Source organism: Gymnoscopelus braueri (assembly GCF_963280865.1).
Source record: "Gymnoscopelus braueri genome assembly, contig: SCAFFOLD_79, whole genome shotgun sequence".
Classification (NCBI taxonomy): domain Eukaryota; kingdom Metazoa; phylum Chordata; class Actinopteri; order Myctophiformes; family Myctophidae; genus Gymnoscopelus; species Gymnoscopelus braueri.
In genome coordinates this window covers 200,647-220,000 of record NW_027660656.1, presented here as the reverse complement: position 1 = coordinate 220,000, position 19,354 = coordinate 200,647, and the positions used below count along the sequence as shown (strand labels likewise).

The 19,354-nt window shown below is 36.0% G+C and overlaps 1 protein-coding gene across 1 annotated transcript in view; it reads right to left on the bottom strand.

Annotated features, from left to right (window-relative positions):
- Positions 1-18,530, bottom strand: part of LOC308081327 (serine incorporator 1-like) — a 26,721-nt gene extending 8,191 nt beyond the window's left edge. Inside the window, exons 1-7 of the mRNA XM_080457708.1 lie at positions 18,368-18,530; positions 15,437-15,598; positions 10,565-10,740; positions 7,595-7,674; positions 5,986-6,123; positions 3,414-3,583; positions 2,489-2,579 (exon numbers count right to left, since the gene is read on the bottom strand). Of these exons, the coding sequence (XP_080313834.1) occupies positions 2,489-2,579; positions 3,414-3,583; positions 5,986-6,123; positions 7,595-7,674; positions 10,565-10,740; positions 15,437-15,598; positions 18,368-18,406 (856 nt within the window). The 5' untranslated portion in view covers positions 18,407-18,530. The remainder of the gene's footprint in view (positions 1-2,488; positions 2,580-3,413; positions 3,584-5,985; positions 6,124-7,594; positions 7,675-10,564; positions 10,741-15,436; positions 15,599-18,367) is intronic.
- Positions 18,531-19,354: the final 824 nt, after the last annotated feature.

The following is a 19,354-nucleotide window of genomic DNA, read 5'->3' as shown; positions in this document are numbered from 1 at the left end:
TGATACCGAGGAGACTGGGGTTACAGCTACGATCTGTTAAGATATTAAATATGAATTATTCATGTTATTTATAAACCGATGATACCGAGGAGACTGGGGTTACAGCTACGATCTGTTAAGATATTAAATATGAATTATTCATGTTATTTATAAACCGATGATACCGAGGAGACTGGGGTTACAGCTACGATCTGTTAAGATATTAAATATGAATTATTCATGTTATTTATAAACCGATGATACCGAGGAGACTGGGGTTACAGCTACGATCTGTTAAGATATTAAATATGAATTATTTTATATATATATTATTTTTTTATATATATTTTTTTATCTCAAAGGAAGTAGGAGAAAACGATTTTCAAAAAGTTAATGCTCCATCCACTTCAATGTTAAAAAATAAAAAAATAAAAATTTCCTACCATTGTAAACACTGTATTTCTGAGTGAGACATGCCACTTTCAAACATCAAACAACAAATGTCAACAAGGTCACAATGACCTTGCTGACATTTGTGAAACCACACCTGAAGTGACTCAGTGATTAGCAACCATCAGGGGATCAATCACACTGAAGACAAACACTCTCGCCTAATTCTGGCACAGGGATCAACAAGCTTGAAATAAGCCTGGCACTGAATGAGTTAAAGGTAGGGTAAGTGATATTTTTTGGTTAAAACAAAAAGTATTTTTTTAAAAGGTTAAAACACTATATTCTGATAGTAATCATTGCTATAGAGTGTTTTTTCAGTAACAGATGTCTCCCCGTCTCTCCAGCTCTTTAATAAACAGAAAATACATTTTCCGGTAGGTGTCAAAATCTCAGCCAATCAGGAGAAAGTACCCATTTTTAAGCTTCATTTGTATAGTGTTCCAGTTCCAATTTTGTCTGCTCATTTCTTAGTGTCATCACTTCCAATTTCACTTGTTTAATCTGTATCCTGATTGAGTTCTCTGTCCTGGTTGGATAAAATTGGAAATGAAACTGAAACTGAAACGAAAATGCATTTTCTGTTTAATAAAGAGGTGGAGAGACAAGGAGACTCCTGTTACTGAACAAACACTCTATAGCAATGAGTACTATCAGAATATAGAGCTATTTAACACTTATTTTAACAAAAGCAAATCACTTACCCTACCTTTAAGATATTAAATATGAATTATTAATGTTATTTATACACAGATGATACCGAGGAGATATATCATTCTTGTATGTTTTTATTTTGAAGACCTAATGGTATCTAGTTAAGACCAGATAAACTACTGTCCCATGGGGTTCATTTTAACCCTTTCTTACGCCTATCCTCAACCCAAACCATAAGATAGAGATAATAGAAAATACTAGGGGTGTAACGATACATTTTAACAGCGATACGATACGCATCACGATACATGGTTGACGATACGATACGATATTGGTTCATTCATGGCGAGACGATACGATTCAATGATTTAAAATCGATACAGTAACAAATCTGTGTGAAACGTGTGGATAATGCAGGTTTTTTAAGGGAGAAATGAATTATTATGGATATAAATAAGTAACAGTAAACAGTGATTCTCTGGCAAACACATGAACATTGTATTTGAACACATTATAGATAGACAAACCCACACCTTGACTTAAAATTGCTGAATTCAACACACAAGTACTTAGTATCGATAAAATACATTATTTGTATTGCAAAACGATTTGATACAAAGTCAAACGATACGATATTTTTGCTGTTTGCATATCGATATAATATCGATATAGTAGATACAGTAGATATAGTAGATATAGTAGATATAGCAGATATAGTAGATTGTTGAAAATTCAAAACGATTTTTCGATGCAGTTACTATATCGTTACACCTCTAGAAAATACCATTAACTTTAGAAGTAAACAACACAGAGACAAACACTGTGTGTGTGTGTGTGTGTGTGTGTGTGTGTGTGTGTGTGTGTGTGTGTGTGTGTGTGTAAATATATATATATATATATATATATATATATTTACACACACACACACACACACACCAGTCTGCGTTACATGAGTCACTTTCTTTCAATATAATCAGGTGATTCATTTCGATCAGCCTTTAATGTGATCTACATCCTGTTTACTCACATGATATCATGATCTACATCCTGTTTACTCACATGATATCATGATCTACATCCTGTTTACTCACATGATATCAGACTGAAATTAAATAAAAGACCAGTCCATGAACACATGAAATAATAACAGTTTACACTTCCGTTATTAAATAAAAGACCAGTCCATGAACACACATCACCGCGGGGGATTCACAGAAACTTTCATATTTTACTGTAACTTATTATATCAATAAGTGTGACTGACCAGGCTCCTTGGTCATGACAGACAGGTCAGATACATGTCATAGTATATAATGGTATGTATTCATATATAATGGTATGGTACAGACAGACAGACAAGAGAGTGTAGAGGGTTTAGGGTTAGTGGGTGTAGAGGGAAACTGACCAGGCTCGTTGGTCATGGCAGACCAGGTCAGATACATGGTGTAGAGGGTGACCAGGGAAGACTGCAGCAATCCAGACCTGGGTTGAGACTCCTGCACACATTATAAATATGTATTTATGACCACATAAACATTATAAATATGTATTTATGACCACATAAACATTATAAATATGTATTTATGACCACATAAACATTATAACTATGTATTTATGACCACATAAACATTATAACTATGTATTTATGACCACATAAACATTATAACTATGTATTTATGACCACATAAACATTATAACTATGTATTTATGACCACATACATATGTATTTATGACCACATAAACATGATAAATATGTATTTATGACCACATAAACATTATAAATATATGTACAGAATAAACACCTCCCTATGGTCTTCATGTACAGAATGAACACGTTGAATTCTGACAAGGCTTTCCCTTCCGTCGACGAGTTTGTACGAGTTTTTGTTTTCAGTAGTTTTCCACTAGATGGCGCTGTTACCTATCCTATGAATGATGCTTTCACTGCCTGATGACAACAGACCCGGAAATGACGTTATTTAAAAAAATAAAAGCTAATTTACTTCCTGTTTATTTCCTGCAGTGAAACAGCCATATCTCTCTGCTAGATCTCCATTCCTCTTGCTTTACGGCAAAACAAGCCTCATTGAAACGGCTATAGCTCTGGAATGGAGGATCGCGACCAGACCATTTTTTCCCCTCTACTACGACAACCCTGTGCGTATAATGAACCGATCTCCGTGAGGACGGCGGTCACAGATAATATTCCATGATTTTTCAAAGGTTCCGTAAAATCGCTGTTTTTGCTGGCAGCAGTGACACACTATTACACTATTGATCTGGCAGTCAAAGAGTTAATGAGCTAATGAACAGTAATTAGTTGTAATTACCTGTATTTGAGGCAGAATGCTCAGAACAGATGCACCAACACACAGCAGCATGTTGACGCTGATAAACACTTTGTTTTCAGTGCAGCCGTCTGCGTGGGTGTAGTACACATAGAACACCACCAGGGACACCAGAGAGAGGGCGTAGTTCACTGTGGTGGCAGACAGGAGCGCTGTAGAGACAAAGGTTAAAGGTCATGTCAGGTCACAGTGGAGGGCAGGCAGGATAGACATAAATATTTAAATAAACGTCAAACCAAACGTTTGGTCCATTATTTCTCTGTTGTTACAACAAAGAGATCCAGTAGATCTAAGACTAGAGGAGAAGAGATCCAGTAGAACTAATACTGGTGGAGAAGAGATCCAGTAGAACTAAGACTAGTAGAGAAGAGATCCAGTGGAACTAAGACTAGTGGAGAAAAGATCCAGTAGAACTAAGACTAGTGGAGAAAAGATCCAGTAGAACTAAGACTAGTGGAGAAGAGATCCAGTAGAACTAAGACTAGAGGAGAAGAGATCCAGTAGAACTAAGACTAGTGGAGAATAGATCCAGTAGAACTAAGACTAGTGGAGAAGAGATCCAGTAGAACTAAGACTAGTGGAGAATAGATCCAGTAGAACTAAGACTAGTGGAGTAGAGATCCAGTAGAACTAAGACTAGTGGAGAAGAGATCCAGTAGAACTAAGACTAGTGGAGAAGAGATCCAGTAGAACTAAGACTAGTGGAGAATAGATCCAGTAGAACTAAGACTAGTGGAGTAGAGATCCAGTAGAACTAAGACTAGTGGAGTAGAGATCCAGTAGAACTAAGACTAGTGGAGAAGAGATCCAGTAGAACTATGACTAGTGGAGAAGAGATCAAGTAGAACTAAGACTAGTAGAGCAGAGATCCAGTAGAACTAAGACTAGTGGAGCAAAGATCCAGTAGAACTAAGACTAGTGGAGAAGAGATCCAGTAGAACTAAGACTAGTGGAGAAAAGATCCAGTAGAACTAAGACTAGTAGAGCAGAGATCCAGTAGAACTAAGACTAGTGGAGAATAGATCCAGTAGAACTAAGACTAGTGGAGAAGAGATCCAGTAGAACTAAGACTAGTGGAGAAGAGATCCAGTAGAACTAAGACTAGTGGAGAAGAGATCCAGTAGAACTAAGACTAGTGGAGATGAGATCCAGTAGAACTAAGACTAGTGGAGAAGAGATCCAGTAGAACTAAGACTAGTGGAGAAGAGATCCAGTAGAACTAAGACTAGTGGAGAAGAGATCCAGTAGAACTAAGACTAGTGGAGAAGAGATCCAGTAGAACTAAGACTAGTGGAGAAGAGATCCAGTAGAACTAAGACTAGTGGAGAAGAGATCCAGTAGAATTAAGACTAGAGGAGAAGAGATCCAGTAGAACTAAGACTAGAGGAGAAGAGATCCAGTAGAACTAAGACTAGTGGAGCAGAGATCCAGTAGAACTAAGACTAGTGTAGTAGAGATCCAGTAGAACTAAGACTAGAGGAGAAGAGATCCAGTAGAACTAAGACTAGTGGAGCAGAGATCCAGTAGAACTAAGACTAGAGGAGAAGAGATCCAGTAGAACTAAGACTAGAGGAGAAGAGATCCAGTAGAACTAAGACTAGTGGAGAAGAGATCCAGTAGAACTAAGACTAGAGGAGAAGAGATCCAGTAGAACTAAGACTAGTGGAGAAGAGATCCAGTAGAACTAAGACTAGTGGAGAAGAGATCCAGTAGAACTAAGACTAGTGGAGAAGAGATCAAGTAGAACTAAGACTAGAGGAGAAGAGATCCAGTAGAACTAAGACTAGTGGAGTAGAGATCCAGTAGAACTAAGACTAGTGGAGTAGAGATCCAGTAGAACTAAGACTAGTGGAGAAGAGATCCAGTAGAACTAAGACTAGTGGAGAAGAGATCCAGTAGAACTAAGACTAGTGGAGTAGAGATCCAGTAGAACTAAGACTAGTGGAGTAGAGATCCAGTAAAACTAAGACTAGACGAGAAGAGATCAAGTAGAACTAAGACTAGAGGAGAAGAGATCCAGTAGAACTAAGACTAGAGGAGAAGAGATCCAGTAGAACTAAGACTAGTGGAGTAGAGATCCAGTAGAACTAAGACTAGTGGAGTAGAGATCCAGTAGAACTAAGACTAGTGGAGAAGAGATCCAGTAGAACTAAGACTAGTGGAGAAGAGATCCAGTAGAACTAAGACTAGTGGAGAAGAGATCCAGTAGAACTAAGACTAGTGGAGAAGAGATCCAGTAGAACTAAGACTAGAGGAGAAGAGATCCAGTAGAACTAAGACTAGAGGAGAAGAGATCCAGTAGAACTAAGACTAGTGGAGAAGAGATCCAGTAGAACTAAGACTAGCGGAGAAGAGATCCAGTAGAATTAAGACTAGTGGAGAAGAGATCAACTGAATATTGAGTGTATTGTTGTCACATACCTTAATGTATTGATTATGCACATTATAATATATGTGTGTGTATTGTAGCAAGAGTCACACAATGTATTATGTACAGTATGTATACAGTATATGTATGTGTATATATAGTATATGTATATTAAAGTGTATTTACCTGCATACCAACAGCGAGAATTCCCTTCCTCCATCTTCTCCACCCAGGACTCGTTCCAGGAATGAGCAAAGTCAATGAGAAGAACCAACTGGATGAGAATGAAGCAGAATGCTCCAGCCATACCGATGTAGAACCACACTGTAACACATAGCACATCATACGTGTAAAATACAATGAACATATGTCCATAAGCCATGTAAACAAACAAACATGTCATTTACAGCTAAACATTGCTCTAAAGAATGTTTTTGAAAACATTTGAAGTTAGAAATGGATGATGCAATAACCACAAATGTTTTCTATTTTATCAACACTTCCCGTTGTAAATTGACACCTGTTCCCATATTATGCCAATATGGAACAGTGTTATTATTATAACCCTAACCCAATATGGAACAGTGTTATTATTATAACCCTAACCCAATATGGAACAGTGTTATTATTATAACCCTAACCCAATATGGAACAGTGTTATTATTATAACCCTAACCCAATATGGAACAGTGTTATTATTATAACCCTAACCCAATATGGAACAGTGTTATTATTATAACCCTAACCCAATATGGAACAGTGTTATTATTATAACCCTAACCCAATATGGAACAGTGTTATTATTATAACCCTAACCCAATATGGAACAGTGTTATTATTATAACCCTAACCCAATATGGAACAGTGTTATTATTATAACCCTAACCCAATATGGAACAGTGTTATTGGCAGACAGACAACTAATGGATGACTTTATGACTTCATGTGTTTAATTACCGGTGGTGAAGGGATGTATTGTATTGTAATGTATTGTATTGTATTGTATTGTAATGTAATGTAATGTAATGTAATGTATTGTATTGTAATGTAATGTAATGTAAAGTATTGTATTGTAATGTAATGTAATTACCGGTGGTGAAGGGATGTATTGTATTGTATTGTATTGTATTGTAATGTAATGTAATGTAATGTAATGTAATGTAATGTAATGTAATGTATTGTATTGTATTGTATTGTAATGTAATGTAATGTAATGTAATTACCGGTGGTGAAGGGATGTATTGTATTGTATTGTATTGTATTGTAATGTAATGTAATGTAATGTAATGTATTGTATTGTAATGTAATGTATTGTATTGTAATGTAATGTAATTACCGGTGGTGAAGGGATGTATTGTATTGTATTGTATTGTATTGTATTGTATTGTAATGTAATGTAATGTAATGTAATGTAATGTATTGTATTGTATTGTAATGTATTGCAATGTAATATAATTACCGGTGGTGAAGGGATGTATTGTATTGTATTGTATTGTATTGTATTGTAATGTAATGTAATGTAATGTAATGTATTGTATTGTATTGTATTGTAATGTAATGTAATGTAATGTAATGTAATGTAATGTAATTACCGGTGGTGAAGGGATGTATTGTATTGTATTGTAATGTAATGTAATGTAATGTAATGTAATGTAATGTATTGTATTGTATTGTATTGTATTGTATTGTATTGTATTGTATTGTAATGTAATGTAATGTAATGTAATGTATTGTATTGTATTGTAATGTAATGTAATGTATTGTATTGTATTGTAATGTAATGTAATGTAATTACCGGTGGTGAAGGGCCCCTCTGGGATGAAGAAGGCTCCAACAGTGATGGCCACGGTGGCAGCAAACTTAAAGAACCAAAACCTGAATGAAGATGAAGAAAAGAAACGTCAACATATTATTTTCATTTCCTCTAAAAACCTCCTCCTAATCCTCTTCCTCTTCGAACTGGTTGTTTGACATAATAAACAAGTTCCATAGTTATTTAATGACATCATAGTTCTTAATGACATCATAGTTCTTAATGACATCATAGTTCTTAATGACATCATAGTTCCATAATGCCATCATAGTTCCTTAATGCCATCATAGTTCTTAATGCCATCATAGTTCTTAATGACATCATAGTTCCTTAATGACATCATAGTTCTTAATGCCATCATAGTTCTTAATGACATCATAGTTTCTTAATGACATCATAGTTACTTAATGACATCATAGTTACTTAATGACATCATAGTTCTTAATGATGTCATAGTTCCTTATTCACACCAGAGAGCAGAAAAGACGTCATGCTTACATTCTCCTGTCCTTCAAAAGGCTACAGTTGTAAATTATAAAAAGTGCTCTTAGGAGCAGCCAGGTCAGGTAGGTTCTTGTGGGCCAGAAATGTTCTGAATTCACCAATCAGGATGGACGGATCCGTCTTGATCACTTGACTGAGATCATGTGTACCGATTTGCATGACGTTTGGACAACATTTGTAGGAGTAATATAAAAAAAATCACACCCAGTGTGAAGTGAGCGGTGCTATTTATGAGTTATTAATTTCATCATGCATCTCGGTAGCCAATCACAGCATGTCCTGCGAAGTGACGTGCTTACATTTTTTACATTATTATTAATTTCATCAAGCGTCTTGCTAGCCAATCACAGCACGTCTGCGAAGTTTGATGTTAATTTCATGATGTGTCTCGCTAGCCAATCACAGCACGTCGTGCAAAGCTTAGCCTATGGGCGTGTTTTCCACAGCATGGCGTCACAGCGAAAGACACATTTTCACGACGGAAAGAAAAACTTTCACCACGGATGGGTCCTAAACCCTCTTATAGGAGCGGTTGCACCGCTCAAAAATGTTTTGCAAAAATCAGCCTCCTGGTGGCGCTATAATAGGAATTGTTAAAAGGGTGGCATTTGTTACTCAACGTAGTGCAAATGTGGCCTCCTGGTGGCGCTATAAATGTGAACAATTCAGGGCAAAGTTTTGTTCTTGGCCTCTAGAGAGTGTGCAGACAAAGTTTTCATATGTCCATCCCGGGTCTGCCGCAGCTAAAAACCCGCGCCTACGCTACAGTATGTTTCTATTTTTTATGTTTATAATTGGGGTTTAGGGTTATAGTTAGGGTACACAGTAACTCACCTAGGCTGCAGTATGTTTATATGTTATAATTGGGGTTTAGGGTTATAGTTAGGGTACACAGTAACTCACCTAGGCTGCAGTATGTTTATATGTTATAATTGGGGTTTAGGGTTATAGTTAGGGTACACAGTAACTCACCTAGGCTGCAGTATGTTTATATGTTATAATTGGGGTTTAGGGTTATAGTTAGGGTACACAGTAACTCACCTAGGCTGCAGTATGTTTATATGTTATAATTGGGGTTTAGGGTTATAGTTAGGGTAAACAGTAACTCACCTAGGCTGTAGTATGTTTATATGTTATAATTGGGGTTTAGGGTTATAGTTAGGGTACACAGTAACTCACCTAGGCTGTAGTATGTTTATATGTTATAATTGGGGTTTAGGGTTATAGTTAGGGTAAACAGTAACTCACCTAGGCTGTAGTATGTTTATATGTTATAATTGGGGTTTAGGGTTATAGTTAGGGTACACAGTAACTCACCTAGGCTGTAGTATGTTTATATGTTATAATTGGGGTTTAGGGTTATAGTTAGGGTAAACAGTAACTCACCTAGGCTGTAGTATGTTTATATGTTATAATTGGGGTTTAGGGTTATAGTTAGGGTACACAGTAACTCACCTAGGCTGCAGTATGTTTATATGTTATAATTGGGGTTTAGGGTTATAGTTAGGGTACACAGTAACTCACCTAGGCTGCAGTATGTTTATATGTTATAATTGGGGTTTAGGGTTATAGTTAGGGTACACAGTAACTCACCTAGGCTGTAGTATGTTTATATGTTATAATTGGGGTTTAGGGTTATAGTTAGGGTACACAGTAACTCACCTAGGCTGTAGTATGTTTATATGTTATAATTGGGGTTTAGGGTTATAGTTAGGGTACACAGTAACTCACCTAGGCTGTAGTATGTTTATATGTTATAATTGGGGTTTAGGGTTATAGTTAGGGTAAACAGTAACTCACCTAGGCTGTAGTATGTTTATATGTTATAATTGGGGTTTAGGGTTATAGTTAGGGTACACAGTAACTCACCTAGGCTGCAGTATGTTTATATGTTATAATTGGGGTTTAGGGTTATAGTTAGGGTACACAGTAACTCACCTAGGCTGTAGTATGTTTGTATGTTATAATTAGGGTTTAGGGTTATAGTTAGGGTACACAGTAACTCACCTTGGCTGTAGTATGTTTGTATGTTATAATTAGGGTTTAGGGTTATAGTTAGGGTACACAGTAACTCACCCGTTGTTCAGCGCTGCTCAAGGGTCTAGGCTGCAGGATGTTTATATGTGGTGGGGTAGGGTTAAAGGTCAAGGTTAAGGGTTAAGGTATAACTCACCCGTTGTGCAGCGCTGCTCGGGGTCTAGGCTGCAGGATGTGTATATGTTATAGTTAGGGTTAAGGGTTTAGGGTTAAGGTTAAGGGTTTAGGGTTAAGGTTAAGGTTAAGGTTAAGGTTTTAGGGTTAAGGTTAAGGTTAAGGGTTTAGGGTTAGGGTTAGGGTTAAGGGTTTAGGGTTAAGGTTAAGGGTTAAGGGTTAAGGTTAAGGGTTTAGGGTTAAGGTAAGGTTAAGGTTAAGGTTAAGGGTTTAGGGTTAAGGTACACAGTAACTCACCCGTTGTGCAGTCCTGCTCGGGGGTCTTGGCTGCTCTTCACTTTGATCATGAGCAGAGAGAAGAGCAGGAAGAACATGGCCATGCCGAAGCAGGTCCGATACACAGCCTTGTATCCCACCAGGACGTCACAGTTAACATGACCCTCTACCAGACCTCCTTCACAGAACCCTGGAATCTGAATATAACACATTATTATTATTATTATTAATATAATAGATACACAGCCTTGTATCCCACCAGGACGTCACAAAAAACCCTGGAATCTGAATATAACACATTATTATTATTAATACTATAAAGAAAACATCACATGGATGCACCTGGGATGTATCATCAGTGTTGTAGTCTGGGGTCATCGGGTGTTTTGGGTCTCGCAACATACACCCTCGCCCAGGTGACCCAGCCGGGGTTGATCAAGCCCCGACTTACATCCCAGTAGCTACCCACGGTCAGTCCTATAGGGAAAGACAGGGCCACTCAGTCCACTTCTCCGGAACTACTCTGCCTGAACACATGGAGGCTCTGGCACGTGGAGGGACTAGGCTCTGTGGGTTGTCTCCTGGCCGGGCTCCTCCTTCGTATTCAACAGCCAATAACTAAAGAACGGAGGGTCGCGGTGACACGCTTTTTTCCCCCGATAGAAGAAGAGACACTCCTTGAGGAGAAGGAGAAGGATAGAAGCAGAGACACTACTCTGTGTGTCGATCGTCCAGGAGCGAAATATTCTGTGGCTCTTGAAAGGTTAGTAAAAATGCTCAAAAACGCTGGCAAGGGCTGACTTAAACGAGCATTTCACCCCTGGAAGAAACTGCAATCACTCAATGTTAATAGTATTTGTAGTAGATAACAGTAGCACAATTTAAAATGTGTACCCTATGGCCAGAAAAATACTGAAATATGTGTGTTTGACTAGGGTTTGACTGGACTGCTGCAATATTACAATGACTATAATGCTTTGGTGCACTGCCCCTCCTTGTGGGGAGTGGAGGCTGCATGTGGGTGTGATCTTCAACAACAACACACAACATGTGTACCCACAGTGTTGCCATGTCTGATTATTATAAGCGGCTTCTTTCTAAAATGTAGTTGATATTTGGGCTTGTATCCAAATGTTTTGATTGTTGTTTAAACCAGTGGTTCTCAAACATGTTCATGTATTTTTCCACAGACCCCCATCTGAAATTATAATTTGTGCCAGGGAGCCCCTACCAAATATGTGTTGTTAAAACAATTAAAAAATATTCCACATTTTGCACTTTTTTCCCCTCATGATTTTTGGGAAAATAGCAGATCTACAAGCTCACAATGGGTAACATCGCGAAGCGTTGTGAACTTGTAGATTGGCAATTTTCTAATATATAATACCCCCTGTCTAGGTTTAAAGTGCTCTTGGCCTAGTTATCTTCTTTTGGGCTTGTTTTCATAGACCTGGTTGCTTATTTCTCTCACAATATCTGGCAACGCTGGAGGTCAGAAGAGGCGAGGTACACGTTCATCTAGTTACATGTCCAAGGATTGGTTAGTGATGTCACATCACTGACAAATCCTTGGTATCTTTATCATAGATATAGAAACCTAGATACCTCATTGGCCTCTGCAGTTTGTTGGAGCGACTGTTATCGCGGCCGCCATTTTAGAGGAGGAAAGCTACCATTCAAAGTGACTACTGGCCAATGAAAAGACCCGCCCCCACCTGCCTCTGATTGGCCAACCGAACGCCCCCTTCTGTGACGCACGCGGAAGCTTTCCTACTCTAAAATGGGCCCAAGATACCAATGCCTCAGAGCCGAAGGATCTTTATATGTCTATGATCTTTATGCCGTTCTACTTCCGGGTCGCATAGCAGTGACATCACTGTCCAATCCTTGGTATTGTGATCCTAGCCTTTCAACAGTGTTTGTTTACCAGCGCCGTCGCTCCACACACTGTATTTACATTTCTTATGAAACACTAAACAGGATTATCCTTTCATGTATCAGAAGATGTAACTCAGGTAAAGTAATGCGTCACTCTGCAACTTTAACTCAAGTTTTCCACCTGTATAAAGTCTGTTCTTATACAGACATCAAGATAATACAGACATAATGATTTATTAATCATCCTTTCCTTGTTGATATCTCGCCATTTAGGGAAATGATATAACATTATGATATATAACATATATATATTATATATATATATACATATAACAATGATATAACATGATGTAGTGATATGATATGTAGTGATATAACATTATGTAGTGATATGATATGTAGTGATATAACATTATGTAGTGATATGATATGTAGTGATATAACATGATGTAGTGATATGATATGTAGTGATATAACATGATGTAGTGATATGATATGTAGTGATATAACATTATGTAGTGATATGATATGTAGTGATATAACATGATGTAGTGATATGATATGTAGTGATATAACATGATGTAGTGATATGATATGTAGTGATATAACATTATGTAGTGATATGATATGTAATGATATAACATGATGTAGTGATATGATATGTAATGATATAACATGATGTAGTGATATGATATGTAATGATATAACATGATGTAGTGATATGATATGTAATGATATAACATTATGTAGTGATATGATATGTAGTGATATAACATGATGTAGTGATATGATATGTAATGATATAACATTATGTAGTGATATGATATGTAGTGATATAACATGATGTAGTGATATGATATGTAGTGATATAACATTATGATATATAACATATATATATATTATATATATACATATAACAATGATATAACATTATGATATATAACATATATATATATTATATATATACATATAACAATGATATAACATTATGATATATAACATATATATATATTATATATATACATATAACAATGATATAACATGATGTAGTGATATGATAACATAATGATATAACATTATGTAGTGATTTGATAACATAATGATATAACATTATGATATATAACATATATATACATTATATATATACATATAACAATGATATAACATGATGTAGTGATATGATATGTAGTGATATAACATTATGTAGTGATATGATATGTAGTGATATAACATTATGTAGTGATATGATATGTAGTGATATAACATGATGTAGTGATATGATATGTAGTGATATAACATTATGTAGTGATATGATATGTAGTGATATAACATGATGTAGTGATATGATATGTAGTGATATAACATTATGATATATAACATATATATATATTATATATATACATATAACAATGATATAACATTATGATATATAACATATATATATATTATATATATACATATAACAATGATATAACATGATGTAGTGATATGATAACATAATGATATAACATTATGTAGTGATTTGATAACATAATGATATAACATTATGATATATAACATATATATACATTATATATATACATATAACAATGATATAACATGATGTAGTGATATGATATGTAGTGATATAACATTATGTAGTGATATGATATGTAGTGATATAACATTATGTAGTGATATGATATGTAATGATATAACATTATGTAGTGATATGATATGTAGTGATATAACATTATGTAGTGATATGATATGTAGTGATATAACATTATGTAGTGATATGATATGTAATGATATAACATTATGTAGTGATTTGATATGTAATGATATAACATTATGTAGTGATATGATATGTAGTGATATAACATTATGTAGTGATATGATATGTAGTGATATAACATTATGTAGTGATATGATATGTAATGATATAACATTATGTAGTGATATGATATGTAGTGATATAACATTATGTAGTGATATGATATGTAGTGATATAACATTATGTAGTGATATGATATGTAGTGATATAACATTATGTAGTGATATGATATGTAGTGATATAACATGATGTAGTGATATGATATGTAGTGATATAACATTATGTAGTGATATGATATGTAATGATATAACATTATGTAGTGATATGATATGTAGTGATATAACATTATGTAGTGATATGATATGTAGTGATATAACATTATGTAGTGATTTGATATGTAGTGATATAACATTATGTAGTGATTTGATATGTAATGATATAACATTATGTAGTGATTTGATATGTAGTGATATAACATTATGTAGTGATATGATATGTAGTGATATAACATTATGTAGTGATATGATATGTAGTGATATAACATTATGTAGTGATATGATATGTAGTGATATAACATTATGTAGTGATTTGATATGTAATGATATAACATTATGTAGTGATTTGATATGTAGTGATATAACATTATGTAGTGATATGATATGTAATGATATAACATTATGTAGTGATATGATATGTAGTGATATAACATTATGTAGTGATATGATATGTAGTGATATAACATGATGTAGTGATATGATATGTAGTGATATAACATTATGTAGTGATATGATATGTAGTGATATAACATTATGTAGTGATATGATATGTAGTGATATAACATTATGTAGTGATATGATATGTAGTGATATAACATTATGTAGTGATATGATATGTAGTGATATAACATTATGTAGTGATATGATATGTAGTGATATAACATTATGTAGTGATTTGATAACATAAATAAAATAGCAGAGCCACCAGCCAGTCATTTACTGCCAGACTGTCTTCTGAGTTTTGGTATTCGAATGATGAGTATTCGAAAATCCCCCGCCCCCCCCCAACCACACACACACACACACACACACACACACACACACACACACACACACACACACACACACACACAGACAGACAGACAGACAGACAGACAGACAGACAGACAGACAGACAGACAGGCAGACAGACAGCAGTCTCACCTTCTTGAGTTGTCCCTCCATGCCGGGCATCAGCATGATACAGGAAGTGGCCACGCCCAGCAACAGGAAGAAGGCGTAGATGAGCCGAGTGACGGTGGAGTTGTTTCCACTTGGACAACAGCTGCTCAGCAGACAGGGGGCGCTACCACACAGGCAGGGGATCTGAAACACATTATATACTGTTATTATACAGCCCAGCAGACAGGGGGCGCTACCACACAGGCAGGGGATCTGAAACACATTATATACTGTTATTATACAGCCCAGCAGACAGGGGGCGCTACCACACAGGCAGGGGATCTGAAACACATTATATACTGTTATTATACAGCCCAGCAGACAGGGGGCGCTACCACACAGACAGGGGATCTGAAACATGTAAAATACTGTTATTATACTGTTATTATACTGTTATTATACTGTTATTATACAGCCCAGCAGACAGGGGGCGCTACCACACAGACAGGGGATCTGAAACATGTATAATACTGTATTATACTGTTATTATACTGTTATTATACTGTTATTATACAGCCCAGCAGACAGGGTGCGCTACCACACAGACAGGGGATCTGAAACATGTATAATACTGTATTATACTGTTATTATACTGTTATTATACAGCTCAGCAGACAGGGGGCGCTACCACACAGACAGGGGATCTGAAACATGTATAATACTGTTATTATACTGTTATTATACAGCTCAGCAGACAGGGGGCGCTACCACACAGACAGGGGATCTGAAACATGTATAATACTGTTATTATACTGTTATTATACAGCCCAGCAGACAGGGGGCGCTACCACACAGACAGGGGATCTGAAACATGTATAATACTGTATTATACTGTTATTATACTGTTATTATACTGTTATTATACAGCCCAGCAGACAGGGTGCGCTACCACACAGACAGGGGATCTGAAACATGTATAATACTGTTATTATACTGTTATTATACAGCTCAGCAGACAGGGGGCGCTACCACACAGACAGGGGATCTGAAACATGTATAATACTGTTATTATACTGTTATTATACTGTTATTATACAGCCCAGCAGACAGGGGGCGCTACCACACAGACAGGGGATCTGAAACATGTATTATACTGTTATTATACTGTTATTATACTGTTATTATACAGCCCAACAGACAGGGGGCGCTACCACACAAACAGGGGATCTGAAACACATTATTCTAGTAAATACATGTATAATACTGTCAATATACTGCTCAGCAGGCAGGGGGCGCTACCATTCATTATAGTCATTATACTTATTACATAATTATACATATAACTACTCATTATACTAATCAGTATAGTGCACAGCAGACTAGGGGACTATTCCTAGGGGCGGCCATAGCTGAGTGGTTAGTTAGTGAGCCAGAGCCCTGTACTGTATGTCCCAGGTACCATCCCATCCCATCCCATTCCATTCCATTCCATTCCATTCCATTCCATCCCATCCCATCCCATCCCATTCCATTCCATTCCATTCCATCCCATCCCATCCCATTCCATTCCATTCCATTCCATCCCATCCCATCCCATTCCATCCCATCCCATCCCATCCCATCCCATTCCATCCCATCCCATCCCATCCCATCCCATTCCATCCCATCCCATCCCATCCCATCCCATTCCATCCCATCCCATCCCATCCCATTCCATCCCATCCCATCCCATTCCATTCCATTCCATCCCATTCCAGCAATATGTCGATGTGTGTCCCTGAGCAAGACTCTTAACCACTGATGACGATGTTGTTGTTTCAAGTCAACATCATTTCTTAGAAGTGTGTGTGTGTGTGTGTGTGTGTGTGTGTGTGTGTGTGTGTGTGTGTGTGTGTGTGTGTGTGTGTGTGTGTGTGTGTGTGTGTGTGTTGCAATCCTTCATCTAATAATAACCCACAGTGAAGCAGCCTGCTTCACCTCGCTTTACGTTCAAAAAATTATTATTATTAGTTTTATCATTATTATTATAATTATAATTATTAGTTTTATCATTATTATTCTCATCATTATAATTATAATAATAATAATTATTATTATTAATGAATAATTATAATAATAGTAATTATTATATTTATAATTATTATTATCATCATTATTATTATTGCATCAACGGATCCAAAGTGACGGTAAATGCTCCGTTAAAGGCCTTTAACACACACACACACACACACACACACACACACACACACACACACACACACACACACACACACACACACACACACACACACACACACACACACACACACACACAGCTCCGTGACGAGGCAGCTCATATATATATATATATGTATATATATATATATATATATATATATATATATATATATATACATATATATATATATATATATATATACATATATATATATATATATATATATATATGTATATATATATATATATTAACGGTGATTAATACATTAAACATCATAATAACATGACATTATGAATGTTAATTATATAAAATATAATCATAATATTAGATACATTACAGATATAATATAACATTAATATGAATAATAAACGTTCTTTGTTCTCATGTCGAACATCAGAGAAAACAAACAGCATGTTTACATTAAAACAGCATTTATAATATCATATGATAGATATAGTTATAGTTATAGAAACAGCATTTATAATATAATAAACATATATATATATAAGAAACAGATAGAGGAAGCAGAGGCCTTTGTCTCAGTATAATAATAATATAACATTTATAATATACAGATAATGATATAGTTATATAGTATAGTATATAATAGTATATAATAGTATATAATAGTATATAATAGTATATAATAGTATAGTATATAGTATAGAAACAGAAAGAGGCCTCTGTTGTGTTGTTGTCTCATCGTGTCGTCAGTATAATAATAATAATAATATAATATAATCATCATTATTTACCCAGCTGGCCATGGAGCACAGGCCCAGCACGGCTCCCATGATGAAGATGAAGAAGATTCACTGGATGAATATAAGATATTTATATTTATATTTATATTTATATTTATATTTATATTTATCTAAACACTGTGACTGAGAGATTAAAGATGGAGGTTCTGACTGACTGGCTGCTCTGTCTGCGCTTCTGTCGGTGTTGCCAGGTCTGCCATGAAAACAAGCAACCACCAGGTCTGTGAAAACAAGGCCCAAAATAAGCCAGTATTAATAGTTTAAAGTCTGCGGCTATTTGAAAATAGCAGATCTACAAGCTCACAACGGACTCAAACTATGATTTAGATTTAATGACATTTAAAAAAAATATATAAATAAATAAAAGCCCAAATTATATCATTACAATATCTACAGAAAGCAACAACCCCAAATCGCTTATAATAAGCGGACATGGCAACGCTGCCTCTGTTGTTTACGTTGAAGTGCGTCAACACAGCACCGGATATCCGGTTCAGCTGGGTTTCAAAATAAGGCGTCAAAACTGACCTTCAACATAAAACGTGTTTACTGAGCTTTCCGTGTTTACAGGCAAGCAATGCTCATTTTCTCCGCCAGGCCAAAAGGCATGGCGAGAGAGTATGTTTTTCACCCTGTCCGTCCGTCCGTGTGTCCGTGTGTCTGTCCGTCCATCTGTCTGTGAGCAGCTAATCTCAGGCACCGTTGGCCCGGTCGCAGCGAAACTGTGCACACACACTCCCTGGATGCCAATTCAGAACCTCTGCCCCAAATATTTCTCATGGCCCTTTTATAGCGCATGGTGCCCTCATGGTGGCGCTATAATAGGCCGATTCGTGTTTTTACCTATAACTGCACCAATCTGTGTAAAACTTTGTATGCACACTCCCTAGAGGTCAACAAAAAACCATTGCGCTGCATTTTTCACATCTGCTTTTTATAGCGCCACCAGGAGGTCGACTTATGTAAAACACATTATTT